General features: G+C 43.6%; 1 protein-coding gene across 2 annotated transcripts in view; it reads left to right on the top strand.

Moving 5' to 3' along the window:
- Window positions 1–12,518, top strand: part of CRIM1 (cysteine rich transmembrane BMP regulator 1) — a 188,606-nt gene that overhangs the window by 153,830 nt on the left and 22,258 nt on the right. For both annotated transcript variants that reach the window (XM_042982178.1, XM_042982177.1), the window contains 2 exons: window positions 1,058–1,273; window positions 5,309–5,530. In XM_042982178.1, the coding sequence (XP_042838112.1) occupies window positions 1,058–1,273; window positions 5,309–5,530 (438 nt within the window). The remainder of the gene's footprint in view (window positions 1–1,057; window positions 1,274–5,308; window positions 5,531–12,518) is intronic.

Below are 12,518 nucleotides of genomic sequence, written 5' to 3'. Positions count from 1 at the left end.
ACTGAGCTCCAAGCATGAGCTAGCCGTGGTGTCTCCAGACTGCTTCTCGGCAGGGCTCACCACTGTCAACACCTTCTTGAAACGCTTGTTGTATTTGGATGACACAAGTTTGGTTAATGTCCTCATACTTCTCGTCTCCCTCAGCACAACTTCAGGGCAACTCCCAGTACCGCTGCAGACCTTTTCAACATTGAGCTCCCTCTCTGTCATTATCATCTCACCAAGACACCAAAATCGCCTCTCTTCTGGGGCAAGAAATCATAGTTATCATCAGTTTCTGGGCATTTACCTCTCTTGATGATGACATTGCCAAGCAAATGTTTAGTCTCAGGTGAGGGTTTCCAGACTGTTGATTCTGAAAGAGCATTCCTGCTCCGTTTGCTGCCAGCTAGTCTTGGGGTGTGGCCTGCTCGAAAGCAGGATGTATTTCCAAGCATAAACGTACGCAGGATCGTAGAGATAATGAAGTGGATGGGGCACAGACCAGGTTGGAAGTTGTGTTTAATCTGGAGGCATATCCATGATCCAAACAAACATAGTTGGGGTGCAGATTCCCTGTCTGCCCTGAATACCTTGAGTCCTCTGCTCCTCATATGTAACATAGGATCCCAGTACCTACTTCACAAGTTGGTGGGAGGAATAAATGAACCAACACACATAAAACAGCATGGAAATTGGGCCACAGTAAGCTTTCAGTAAATGAGAGATTGTTATTCTAGACACTTCCTATATATTCAGAGATCCCTTAAGAGGCCCTGTTCTCTTCTTGACAGGAAGAGTCCCTCTTGAGGTAATTTAATTCCCTTACTGAATTCTGTCATTACTGTTGACACACTGGGACCGCTTGAACCTCTCTTCTGGAAACCAGCTCTTTCACCGTCCCCTTCTATTCCTGTGCATGGAATATTTCTTCACCGTCGTCTTGCTGAGAACAGAGTGAGATACTCTACCGCCATTTCTCTGTCCCTTCGAGCAGATGACACCAGCTTCTCCAAGGGTTGGCAAGACCGCAGTTGAGTAAATTCTTGTGTCTTGATTTCTTTTTGTCATTTCCCAGATGACTTTGTGGTGCAAAAGCCAGAGCTCAGCACCCCCTCCATTTGCCACGCCCCCGGAGGAGAGTACTTTGTGGAAGGAGAAACCTGGAACATCGACTCCTGTACGCAGTGCACCTGCCACAGCGGGCGGGTGCTGTGTGAGACAGAGGTGTGCCCACCGCTGCTCTGCCAGAACCCCTCGCGCACCCAGGACTCCTGCTGCCCACAGTGCACAGGTAACTGCGCCGTGCCTTGGGACGTGCTCGCTGGGGAAGCCTGTGGCTTGGGCTCTGTCACTCTGCAGAGCCAGGAGGCCGGGCTGAGCCCCACGTGGCAGCATGCCAAGCCCGGGAGCCAGTCACCCAGGCCGGAGCAGCTGGCAGCCTGCTTCCTAAATTCATTCCCCTCTATCAGCCACGTATATTTATGTAATTAATATGCCTTGCATTTGAGGTGACTTTGAGGGGGAAAAGAGACTGTTTCTTTCTGCCATTCTTGTCTCTTAACCCTACATCTCAGACTCTGGAGACAGCCCTGCTGCAGCAAATTATTCCAGCTGATTTTGCTAATGTGGAAAGTCATCTTTGTCCCTAACAAATGTGAAGAGCAGTTATTGATAAATAATGTAAATAAAATTCTTTGTACGGAAGGATGGTGGAGATACTTGTGGAATGTTAAACAGAGAATTGATAAAATATGCATCATGTTCACCCCCTCAAATCTGCAGTGACAAATAAATTACGATCCAAAAGTATTAACTTGACTAGCACTGCACGTGCACAGAGAGTAGTGTTTTTACTGCTCAGGTAACCTGCCTTTGCTTGTAAATTCATGGTCATGATTCAAAGATACAAACGTGATGAAATTTTGTCAAGATTTTAAACGTAAGTTACTGGTTTTATGACTAAAGTAGCACTCGTAGTTAACACCGGAGTATATTCCTTTTTCCCAGAAGGTAATTTGTATATATAACATCGCCAAGTGGACAGCACAGCTACTTTTATTTTGTTGTTGCTTAGCTTTTGGTCTCTTCCATTTAAATCAATAACCATTTGCCTTCTAAATGTATATTCTTAAGAGTAGTTTTACTCAGTAAAACATAAACCCACGTGTTTCATTACTTTTTTTTTTCATTTTTTTTAATGTCTATTCATTTTAGAAAGAGAGCACGCATGCACAAGCGGGGGAGGGGCAGAGAGAGAGGGAGACACAGAATCTGAAGCAGGCTCCAGGCTCCGAGCTGCCAGCACAGAGGCTGATGTGGGACTCGAACTCACAAACCATGAGATCATGACTTGAGCCAAAGTCGGACGCTTACCCGACTGAGCCACTCAGGCGCCCCTCATTACTTTTTTGTTTTTTAATTACTATTTTATTCACGTTCAAACCCTTATAATGTTTTTCGGTTCAGTTCCTAAGGGGAATGGACACCCCTGTGCACTGGCTTTGCGTTTATTAACTTACACCTGGGTAGCTTGTCTTTTCTTAACATACAGCCTGAGAGAGAGTTCAGTCATAGCTTTCCTCTTAAACATTAGGATTTATTGCTTTATATATCAGTATTCCAAACATTCCTCTTATGTTTGAATAAGAGCATTTCTGGAATGCTATTATTTTAAAATAAGTCACCTGACCCATAATTGATCTTCCTGAACTTTCCATTCATTGTTATGTTGCAGCAATTTTAAAGAGTCTTAAAATGCAAAACATTTTCTTCACAGTGAATTTGAACAGTAGTGTTGATAAAGGGTGTATTTCACATCTGGAAAAAGACCATCTCTAATCTTAGGATGTTTGCCTCCTAATGTAGTCCAGAAAGGAGACATATGTACAATTAGAAGAGTTGTGTCCCTCCTGATGATTGTTTCCCCTAGGGTGCCCTGTTATGCCCTCTGTCCTTCCACTTTCCCCCTCCTCTAGCCTGGGTTTAGAGCAAGGTCTGGAAACAGAAATAGGTTCACCAAGATCGAGCATCCTTGCAGGTGGCGATTCTTCGCCAAAGTAAGAAAGAGAATGGAATAACACTTCTTTCTTTTTAAAGGTTTATTAAATTCTCTTTCATCCTTTACTGTTTAGAGTTTGAAAGAAGCATAGCACAGAAGAGAGAGGGAGGTAGAATAGAAATAAAAGGAATGGATGAGCGCCAACCAAGGAATTGGTAAAAACAAAGTTTAGGAGTCAGTATTTGGAATCAGAAGTATAAAGACGGGGTCTCTGGAGCGGGAGGAAAATAGGAAGAAAGGCCCAAAGAAGGAAGATACCATGGGCAAGATTCCCAGATGACCTGGTCAGCTAGGGTTTGGTTAGGGGTCTCCTGCCCGGGGGAAGGAGCCCCCAGAATCTGCATCTCCGCCCTGGCTCCTGTTCCAGCACTGACAGCAGCTACCAGTGTCCCCCAGGGTCTTCTCTAGGCCTCAACAAGAGGCCTCCAGACTCTAGAGTATTCATTTCACTTGGTACTTCTTAGCTCCATCACTGCTGTCCCTGTCCTCTTCTAAATTTTTAGACATGAGGGTGGATACTGCTTGCAAGAGCTAAGCTGTCATAACCCAGAGGACCCTCAGGGCAAAATTATCCCTGGAAATGGATGACCCTGAAAAGGTCACTGAGAAGGGAATCCCAAACCCCCCATTTTTAACCCATATGGAATTCATCTATGGAACCATCCCTAAAGTTGGACCGAGAGCACATTTGGAGCAGTGGAACCAATGTCTCTTTTTCACTTGGGAATACCTTTGGGACTGGCAGTAGGAGATACGGTTCCATCACTTCCAGGAGAGGGCATGGAACCCATTCCATTTTTTGTTTTGTTTTGTTTTGTTTTGTTTTGTTTTGTTTTCCCAAAACAAAGCAACTGCCTTGCTCCTCAGAGAGGCTCTTGTCAAATCAAACTTGTTGACTGTAGGACGTATTCGTGAGGTGGATGGAAGGAGAATGTGTTGGCTATAGGACGTATTCTTGAAATGGATGGAAGGAGAATGTGACATTTAGAGCTTCTACATCACTGTAATAACTGCCTATCTTAGTTAGTTCTGTTTTGTGACTGCAAATAGCAGACTTCGTGAGACTGATTCCAAGAGGAGGATATGATCATTCTTTTGACCATGTGGCCACTGAGAAAATGTAGAGGTTTGCTGGGTAGGACATCATGGCTTTTTCCAAGCTCTTGACTGGTGAAGGTGGTTGCAAGTGCTTTCTCTTAGCAGCATTGTCACATTTCTGAACTAGGAACCTCACTATCCTGTTTTTCTTTGTTCTACCCCAGTCAGGTTTCTGCTTGAGGTTACAGCTTTTCTTGTGATTTCAATGGATGCCAAGACCCAAAGAGATAACTGGGTTTTCTGGTAACCTTCTTTTCTGTTTCAAGTTTGACCTGAGAACCCTCTGGTCAAAGTCTTTAACAAAGACACAGACGACTTGCAGATGATGTGGGTGCCTCCTTATTGAGTAATTTAGATTTCCCATTATCTCTTAGCCATTAACGTGAATGCCTGAACATTGGGATGTTATAAATGGGTGTTTTGAAGGTGCAGTGAAAGTCTGTTTGGATATCGATTGGTTAAGACTGCACATAGCTGCACATAAGAGGAGAAACCCAGCTACATTTTTTAGACAGATAGAAGTTTCTTTCACATACATTACAAGAAGTGCAGAGGCAGGTGTTTATCGGCATTGATCATTGTCTTAGATATGTAGAGGTCCATCTCCTACAGGTACGATAAGGATATTACAGCTACAGACAACACACTCACATTCCAGGCGGGAGGAATGTGAGAGTTGCACCACATCTGCGCTTCTATTAGGAAAGCGGAAGCTTTCCCAGAAATCCCTTCATTAGCCATTAAGTCCCATTAGCCACAACCAGGTGACAGGGCCACCCTTAGTTGCAGGGGAGACTGGAAAAGCAGGGAGCAGGATCATCTTGTTTGACTTACACCTGTTGTGATCCAAACCCTCCACCACCCACCCCACCCCCCCCCCCCAAAACCAGGATTTGGGTAAGCTACAGAGGAAGAGTAGAGAGGATGTTGTACAGACAACTAACAGATTCTCGGTAACAGGTCTTTTGTGGTCCTTATTGTCTTGCGTTCAAAATTCAAGACGCTGCCCAAGTCAGACTTGCCATTTCATTCCTGAGTCACTTTTATAGGAGGCACACCGAACCACAGTGACTGAGTGTGCTTTTTACGAGACACGGTGAAATTCGCTATGTTGCACAGGTGGCCTATAGCATCTCCTTTTCTCTGCTGACCTTATGTTCGTTTTTCCAGATGAACCTCTTCAGCCTTCCTCATCCCATAATGAGAGCGTGCCTAGTTACTGCAAAAATGATGAAGGGGATATATTCCTGGCAGCTGAGTCCTGGAAGCCTGACGTTTGTACCAGCTGTGTATGCATGGATAGCGTAATTAGCTGTTACTCTGAGTCTTGCCCTTCAGTATCCTGTGAAAGACCTGTTTTGAGGAAAGGCCAGTGTTGTCCCTACTGCATAGGTAAGACCATGAAAAAAAATCTTGGGTTTCTACCATTGGCCACTAAATCTACATTGACAGCCATTTGCCTAGATCAGTTAATGTTTCTGACATGTGACACAGAGCCAAAGCGCTAGTTTCAGGAGGGTGATGGGGAAGACGTGTTCGCAAGGTAAAACATATTAAGAATAAAGAAATGCTGTCTCAGAATGCCGTGATGTTATAGCACTGTCATGTTCTATTGGGCTCCTTTGCTGTTCCAGGATGTTCAATATTCAGCTCCCTTTCTCCACCCTGTTATTTACAGCGGTCTTTCTGTTCACAGAGAAACACCATGTCCCATATTAAGGTACACTTAGCACATAGAGCTCGCTGCTGCCTTGAGATCAACTGAATACCAAATACTGATTTAGTGTCCCCGGTATTCCTCTGTCTGCTGACACTTAGTTGATTCCATTTAAACCAAGCAGTTGTCCATGTTGAGGGCCTTCGGGACACAAAGTGAGGCCTGAGAAACTGACAGAATCCTCTCCTTATGACCCATGGGGATACAGCTTTTCAGCAGGAGACATATGTATGTTTGCCCCTGACGTCTATACTGAAATCGGTCCTATGGATATAAGCCAGATGCTGTTCTGGAGTCCAGAAGGCAAGGCTCAGATAGCTGGCAACTCTAATAAAAGCACAGTCCCCACTCCCAAGGCTCTCACTCTCTTTCATTGCTTTCGTATTGAGTAGAGCTCATGAAGTCAAGTGAAAGACAATGTACGCCTCTCAAGCCAGTAATGAACGTGTAATCAGAGTAGCAGGTGAAAAATTAGGCAAGCCGTATTAATTGCATGTATTGTGCATTTACTGTTGGAGATTCTTGCATGCTTTCTAGATACAAGTAATTCTGTATATTTGGGATGATACTTGAGGAATAGGAGATGATCTGGCCACAGCGCTTTGTACCAGTTTCCAAAGGAGAACCGATGAATGGCACTCAGGTACCTGTTGGCCACAACTCAAGCTTATCAGGACAGCTCCCTCTCCTTGACTGTGTGACCTCTGGCCACGACAGGAGGCCACTTCCTCTGAGTCTTATTTTGTGTGTTGGTATATAAGAGATGCAGAGATTCTAAAAACACAATTTCTTCCCTCAGGAATTTTACAGCTAGATATTTCTCAGTATAATGGCCATAGAGTATTAAAATGTATGTTTGAAAGCTGGATTCCCTTTTTTTAATAGAGTGACCACTTATGTAATTTATTCTTCAAATCATGATGCTTTTGAGAGAGAAACGGGCTGTTAATTATGATGGGACAACAGCTCTAGACCAGGAGTATCTGAAGCAAATCAGGACCTACCGTTGCCCTACCTTTTAGTGACCAACACATTGGGTTTTTCTGTAATACCCATAAGCCTCCTAGCTCCCAAGTGGAGCCAAAAACAATGTGTCAAGTCATACATCCAACTTAGTGCTGCTTATTTTTTCAAAGAGCTGACCGGAATTTAGACCAAAAAAATGGCACTGCCTTTGGTGAGATATAAATAAAAGGCGTAACTAGGCCACCATTTCAGGCTAGGGGATTAGCAGAAAGGAGAAATGTACAACCACTACAACTGCCACTACCATATTGAAATATCAAAACTCCAGTACAGGGGTTTTATGAATCCACCAGGGGCACTTGGATCATACTTAGAAAAGAAACCAGGGCCCAGGAGGCTGAGAATTCCATGTTACCTTCAGAGGAAAGATCTGACAGTGAGTCTCTTGTGTGTTGAGACTTCTCAGATTATTTTGTTTAGATAGAAAAAGTTCTTGTGTTTTGCTGCTTAACCGGTAAATTTGTAATTAGTAAATTACTGAACTAGTACATTTGTTTGCATGTAATAAATAGTAAATCACTTCTTTTTCAAAGCCAATGTGACAAATTTAAACTCATGGAAAGAAACCTAGAAGCAAGAATAGTCTATGTCTTTCTCGGTTTTGTTTTTTGCTTTTTGTTTTTTTGTTATTTGCGGGGCTTTGGGGTTTGCTTTTGTTTTTGATTTGTTTGGTTGTTTCTTTGGCCTTCATATTTCCTCTTCCAATTCTTGCATGATTTAAACTGTACATTCTTCTTTAGTGTGGACAGTTAAATGCCACTCTGGTCCACATTTTTTACTTTGATTTTAAGTTAGTTTGCAAGCACTTTCACTACATTTTTGTTCGTACAAGCTCATAATAATAAAGTGAAATTGTGTTTCAGTGGCAGGTGTAATTGTATTATATATAAATCTAAGGCTTATCTTCAGGAGAACATATTGGGGAGGCTGAAGATTTGATGAGTAATACTGTATACTTTTATTCATTCATCTTAATGCTTCATACATGTTCTATTATTAAAATAGTCACTGAGCCCCTTCTGTATACATCATACATATTTTGCAAGTAGCCTTATTGGATTAGTCTTCATCCTTTCTCCCCCTTATGTCCAAGCATACAAAGTCAAGTTCAGTCCCTGTGATATGGAGATTCCCTATCTGCCTCTCCAGTTAGCTCCCTTGGCCTCTTCAGGCTTGTTCTCTTATCAGCTTCTCTTCAGCCTGGTCCCTTGTAAGGGCTCCAAGCCCGGCAGCACTAGCACCCTGCAGGCAGTTACCGGCTGTGCCTCAGTGGCAAAGCTGGCATCACCATCCAGAGATCACTAGCAAAGAAAAAGACAGGCCATCATTTTGCATGTCCTAAAGCACCAGATTATTTGTCCAGGAGGCGCAGAGGACCAGTGCTTGCACGGTCTCCTGCTTTGGGCTTTCTCGGTTTGAAACCAGCTCTTCTTAACGTAGATCATCTGTTCCCGGGGCCACGTGTGCCTCACCCCACCCAGCCTGCAGTGCTGACCTCACCATGGCCATGGGTCCCTGAGTGAACTAATTAGATCTCTCAAATACAGATTTCCAAAAACCTCAAACCTGCTTTTAATCTGACCTTTTTTTGTACTGATAAAACCCCTAACCAAAAGCATGCTTCCTTCACCTTGCAAAGTATCCTTTTCTCTTACCGTAAGAGAATTGAAAAGTGGTGATCCTACGGAAAGTAGTATAATTACGAATATTTGTGTTCTTTTCAGCTAAATTATCAAGTCACTAATGTGCAATGATAATGCTTCTCTTTTGATGTGTGAAGGCCTCATATTATGTGTGCTAATTTAATAGAATGTGTAATACAGACATAATTAATAGGATTGATGATTAATTTTGAGAAGTGAACAGCTTTGTCTCATTACCGATAATACCCATCATTTGGGAATTCATCCTCGTACTAGAAAGAAACTAAGTAGTAATTACCCAGTCATTTTAGTGAAACATTTTCTGATTCCCTCATTTTTTTATATTCCAGTTTCCTATGCAAATACACACGAATTTAGATTTTATTTTCAGAGGCTTTTTGACTGTTACGATGGCTTGCAGGATGGGGAGCAAGAATCAAAAGATGAGCTGAGCGCATAAATCAGGTGAAGGTACAAGGTGCGGTGGGAATCGTAATGTGTGATGGCAGGTTTGATACGTGGTTTCTCATAAACAGCAGATGCCCTCACTGTGACACACTTCACCACGCACACGTGGCCTGATCACTGACCGTATCCCACATGCCATTCCGGACCCTTCGTAGAGCAAAAAGAATTCCAGTGAGGTCTTTAGTCCATCCCTCCTCCAGGACAGTTAACAATCCAGCCCTCACACAGTCAGTGCCTGTGGGGATGCCTGCCCTGAGGGTGATGCCCTGACCGCATCCCCCTCGCTCTGCTCTGATGTTCGTGTCGGTGATGCTTCTGCCGAGGGCCAGACGGCTTCTGTGCGGGGCACCGTCAGCATTCCCGTGGACCCTCAACCACGTGCAGGGGTTTAGTCATTCCCGGGCAAATACTATAAAGAGCGCTACCTTCGTCATGAAGATTTTTCTGAATTCAGCTTGTGGGGTCTCCAAGCCTATATTGTTGCAGCATCACGCCTGCTCTTGACTTTGGACATTCAGATGCACAGGTGTGCCCCTCGATCGAGCCAGTCTGAACGGGACCATTCTCGGGTAGGCAGCCCCTGTGTTGGCCCAGTCCTGTTATTACTTAGTGCATACAATATCGTTTCGAAACTTAGGGTTTGGCAGCTATGTATTTATTTCTTTGTAACCATGTGTTACTTTAGAAAATATTTGAGGTCAGATATTTAAAGTCCTGTTTGCTGGCTGGAAATCTGTGAGTCCGTGCATCTTTTTCACTTGAGAAGTTTTTGTCAAAGGTTAGTCGCTTGCGTGTATTTGTGTGTGTGTTTATATACGAGAGGTATGAAATTGTGTATTTGTAGGTTATGAAAGTGTACATACAAGTTATAAAATGTGTACGTGTGATGTGAACAAAGTTAAGATACCCCGATTATATATCTTTAAGTCTAGTATCTTTTAAGTGTCGCTAAGTATCCCATATCTTTCAGAGTCTGTGAAAATGATTTTCCTGCAGACTGATTAGAGATTGGCTATTTTTTATATTTATTATATATAAATATTTGAGGTAGAGCTTTTATGTGGAATCAAGGCGGCTTGGCACACTCCACTGGTTGCGATGGTTGTCATTCTATTTCCTCTCTATTGTGATCTTCAATTAGAAGATGATGAATAATATTTCTCCTTAATAGCGGCGGTATCTATAGTTTCTATCAAGTCAGTCTATTATACAGCATTCATTTTTGTTTAGTTTTCTGTTTATGATAATGTTAACTTGTTTAGCTATCTCTCCTTAGAGATTACAAATATCAACAGTATCTCTTTGGAACATCTGTTGATCGTTGTGTATTTAACTCCGCCCAGGAATCAAACATAGCAAATACTTAATTCCTCATCTCTAAGACATACAGTTAAGTCACACACACACACACACACACACACACACACACACCCCGGTGAGGGTACTTAAGTCGACACAGCGTGAGTGCTCACTTGGGTCAGTACAGTTACAGCTCTTCTAACAGAGTGCAGCTGATCTGGGCCACATGCCAAATCGATTCTGATCGCTCCCTTGAAAGATGGCACCTGCCTTTCTGCAAGAGGTGGTGTACCTCGTCCTGCACTCTTACCTTAATCGCCCACCACTGCCTCATCACCATATTGTGGTCGGTGTGGAGACAGCATGCTTTCTAAGGCCCCGTAGCACAGCTGCTTGGGGCAGTGTGCCACCCACACACCTCAGAGATTCCCAGTCCCTTTCATGCTTCCGGATGGCACCAGGGGAGAGAAAATGCAGCTCTTTCGGTTTTTGTTTACTTTGAGAGGCCAGGCCCATTTGAGGAGTCCGTGAACTTGCGGTGCACGATCCACCGCGAGTCCAGAAACAGAGCCCATGGCATTTGTCATCAGGGCACACCACCGTCAGGAAGAGCCCCGTCTGCTTCCCGCACATCCTTCAGAGCTCTGGGCTCCTGAGGTCCCAACACAGCAACCCAGGTGGTCCCAGAAGGTGCCGATGTGATTAAACAGAAGGGAAGGGGAGCCGGATGCTTTTCTGCGTGCTGTTTAGAGGGTGAACGGCTGCAGACGTTCTGGTTGTCACGTGCTGTACTGACTTTGGAATGGGTCTCAAGTTGCCGCAGCAGAAATAAAGAGTGACTGGTTTCAGTTGGTCTACCCTGCACCCTGGGAAGCACCTCATCCTGCTCATGCCATATGCAGCTTTCTCTTTGCACCTCAGTGTCCTAGGCCTTAGCTGTGTAAACAGAAATTCCAGTGGTTCCAACCTCCGAGTGGCATTGTCCTTATCTGGGCACCAGCACAGTCTTATTTTCAAGAGGTCTGTTGCACAGAAGGGAGCCTGGCACTGGTGTCTTTGCCTCTTGTTTCTGTCCAGGAGACCAACCCTGATTTTGGACTCTCGAGTGGTTGGGGGAAAGACCCGTCCCCCTTCCCCCGATATGGAAGGTTATTTCTGATAAGGAAATGTATTCAGACCTGAAGTCACTCAGCAGACCCTCTGGAGGCTGCTGGCGGGGTGTTTGGACATTGGGCTGTGACGGCAGGACCCGCTCTGGGAAGTCCAGTGGCTTCCTCCTCAAGGTTTGCGTAACAGAATTCTGTACTCTTTTACATGGAAAGCTTCCCTTAGGTCATAAAGCAAGTGTTATGTTTTCCTTATCTTCATCTTTCATTGTTTCTGCCTTTTAGACTACATTATGTGTTTTCAAAATGGTTTCTGTGTATAATCTCCATGAAGGATTGTAGGCCTTGTAAGAGATGGGACCTCAGTTCAAGTTGAAAATGGAATATTTCCTTGAACTTCCATCCATGAAGTGCTTAATCGACCCATAGCAGACACTTAATGCATGGATTAAGTCCCATTACTGAAAAATTCTGTCCTCTGCATGCTGTGGGAATCAGCCACAAGTCCTCATGTTTACCAGTTTGGGGAGGTTTCTGTTCGTGGAACTTAGGAAAGTTTATAATTTTTCCAGTAACTTTATTTCCTATTTTCTCTAGTATGTTGAAGAAACCTGAAAGACCCCTTTGGCTTTTATAAATGCACCTAGACTCCCACCCCAAGAAACAGAATAAAATAAAACACAAATGGACTTCCAAGAAGGGTCTTAAAATGGTTGTCAGGTCTGCTTTCAAAGTATTTTAAGACATACAGAGAAGTAGGTGTTCGCCTACATGCCAACATTTGTCTCGGGTTTTGGTTTTTGTTTTGTTTTTTTGGTCTTTGTTTTTTTTTTTTTACAAAAATGAGTTAAGAGCAGATGTTTTATTTACTAGAAGCCAAATGTTATAAGGTACTCAGGTTTTGAGTTAAATCAATAAATATTTTTTGCGTTTTTTAGCCAAAAACATTTAATCATGTGCTGATAGGATTACAATGTATTAGATCTCTGCCTCTCTGAAATTATCTAGACCATCTGCATTTTAGCAAGACGTCAGTTGCATTCTGCTTTTCCATTCTTTTTCCAGTCAAGTAAGGCCCAGTGGGCCAGCACGTTCAAACTCCGCCCTCATCTGTGCCCACC

This window comes from Panthera tigris, chromosome A3 (genome assembly GCF_018350195.1).
Source record: "Panthera tigris isolate Pti1 chromosome A3, P.tigris_Pti1_mat1.1, whole genome shotgun sequence".
NCBI classification, from domain to species: domain Eukaryota; kingdom Metazoa; phylum Chordata; class Mammalia; order Carnivora; family Felidae; genus Panthera; species Panthera tigris.
Note: the sequence above shows the minus strand (reverse complement) of the source record. Positions and strands in the feature narration are given on the sequence as shown.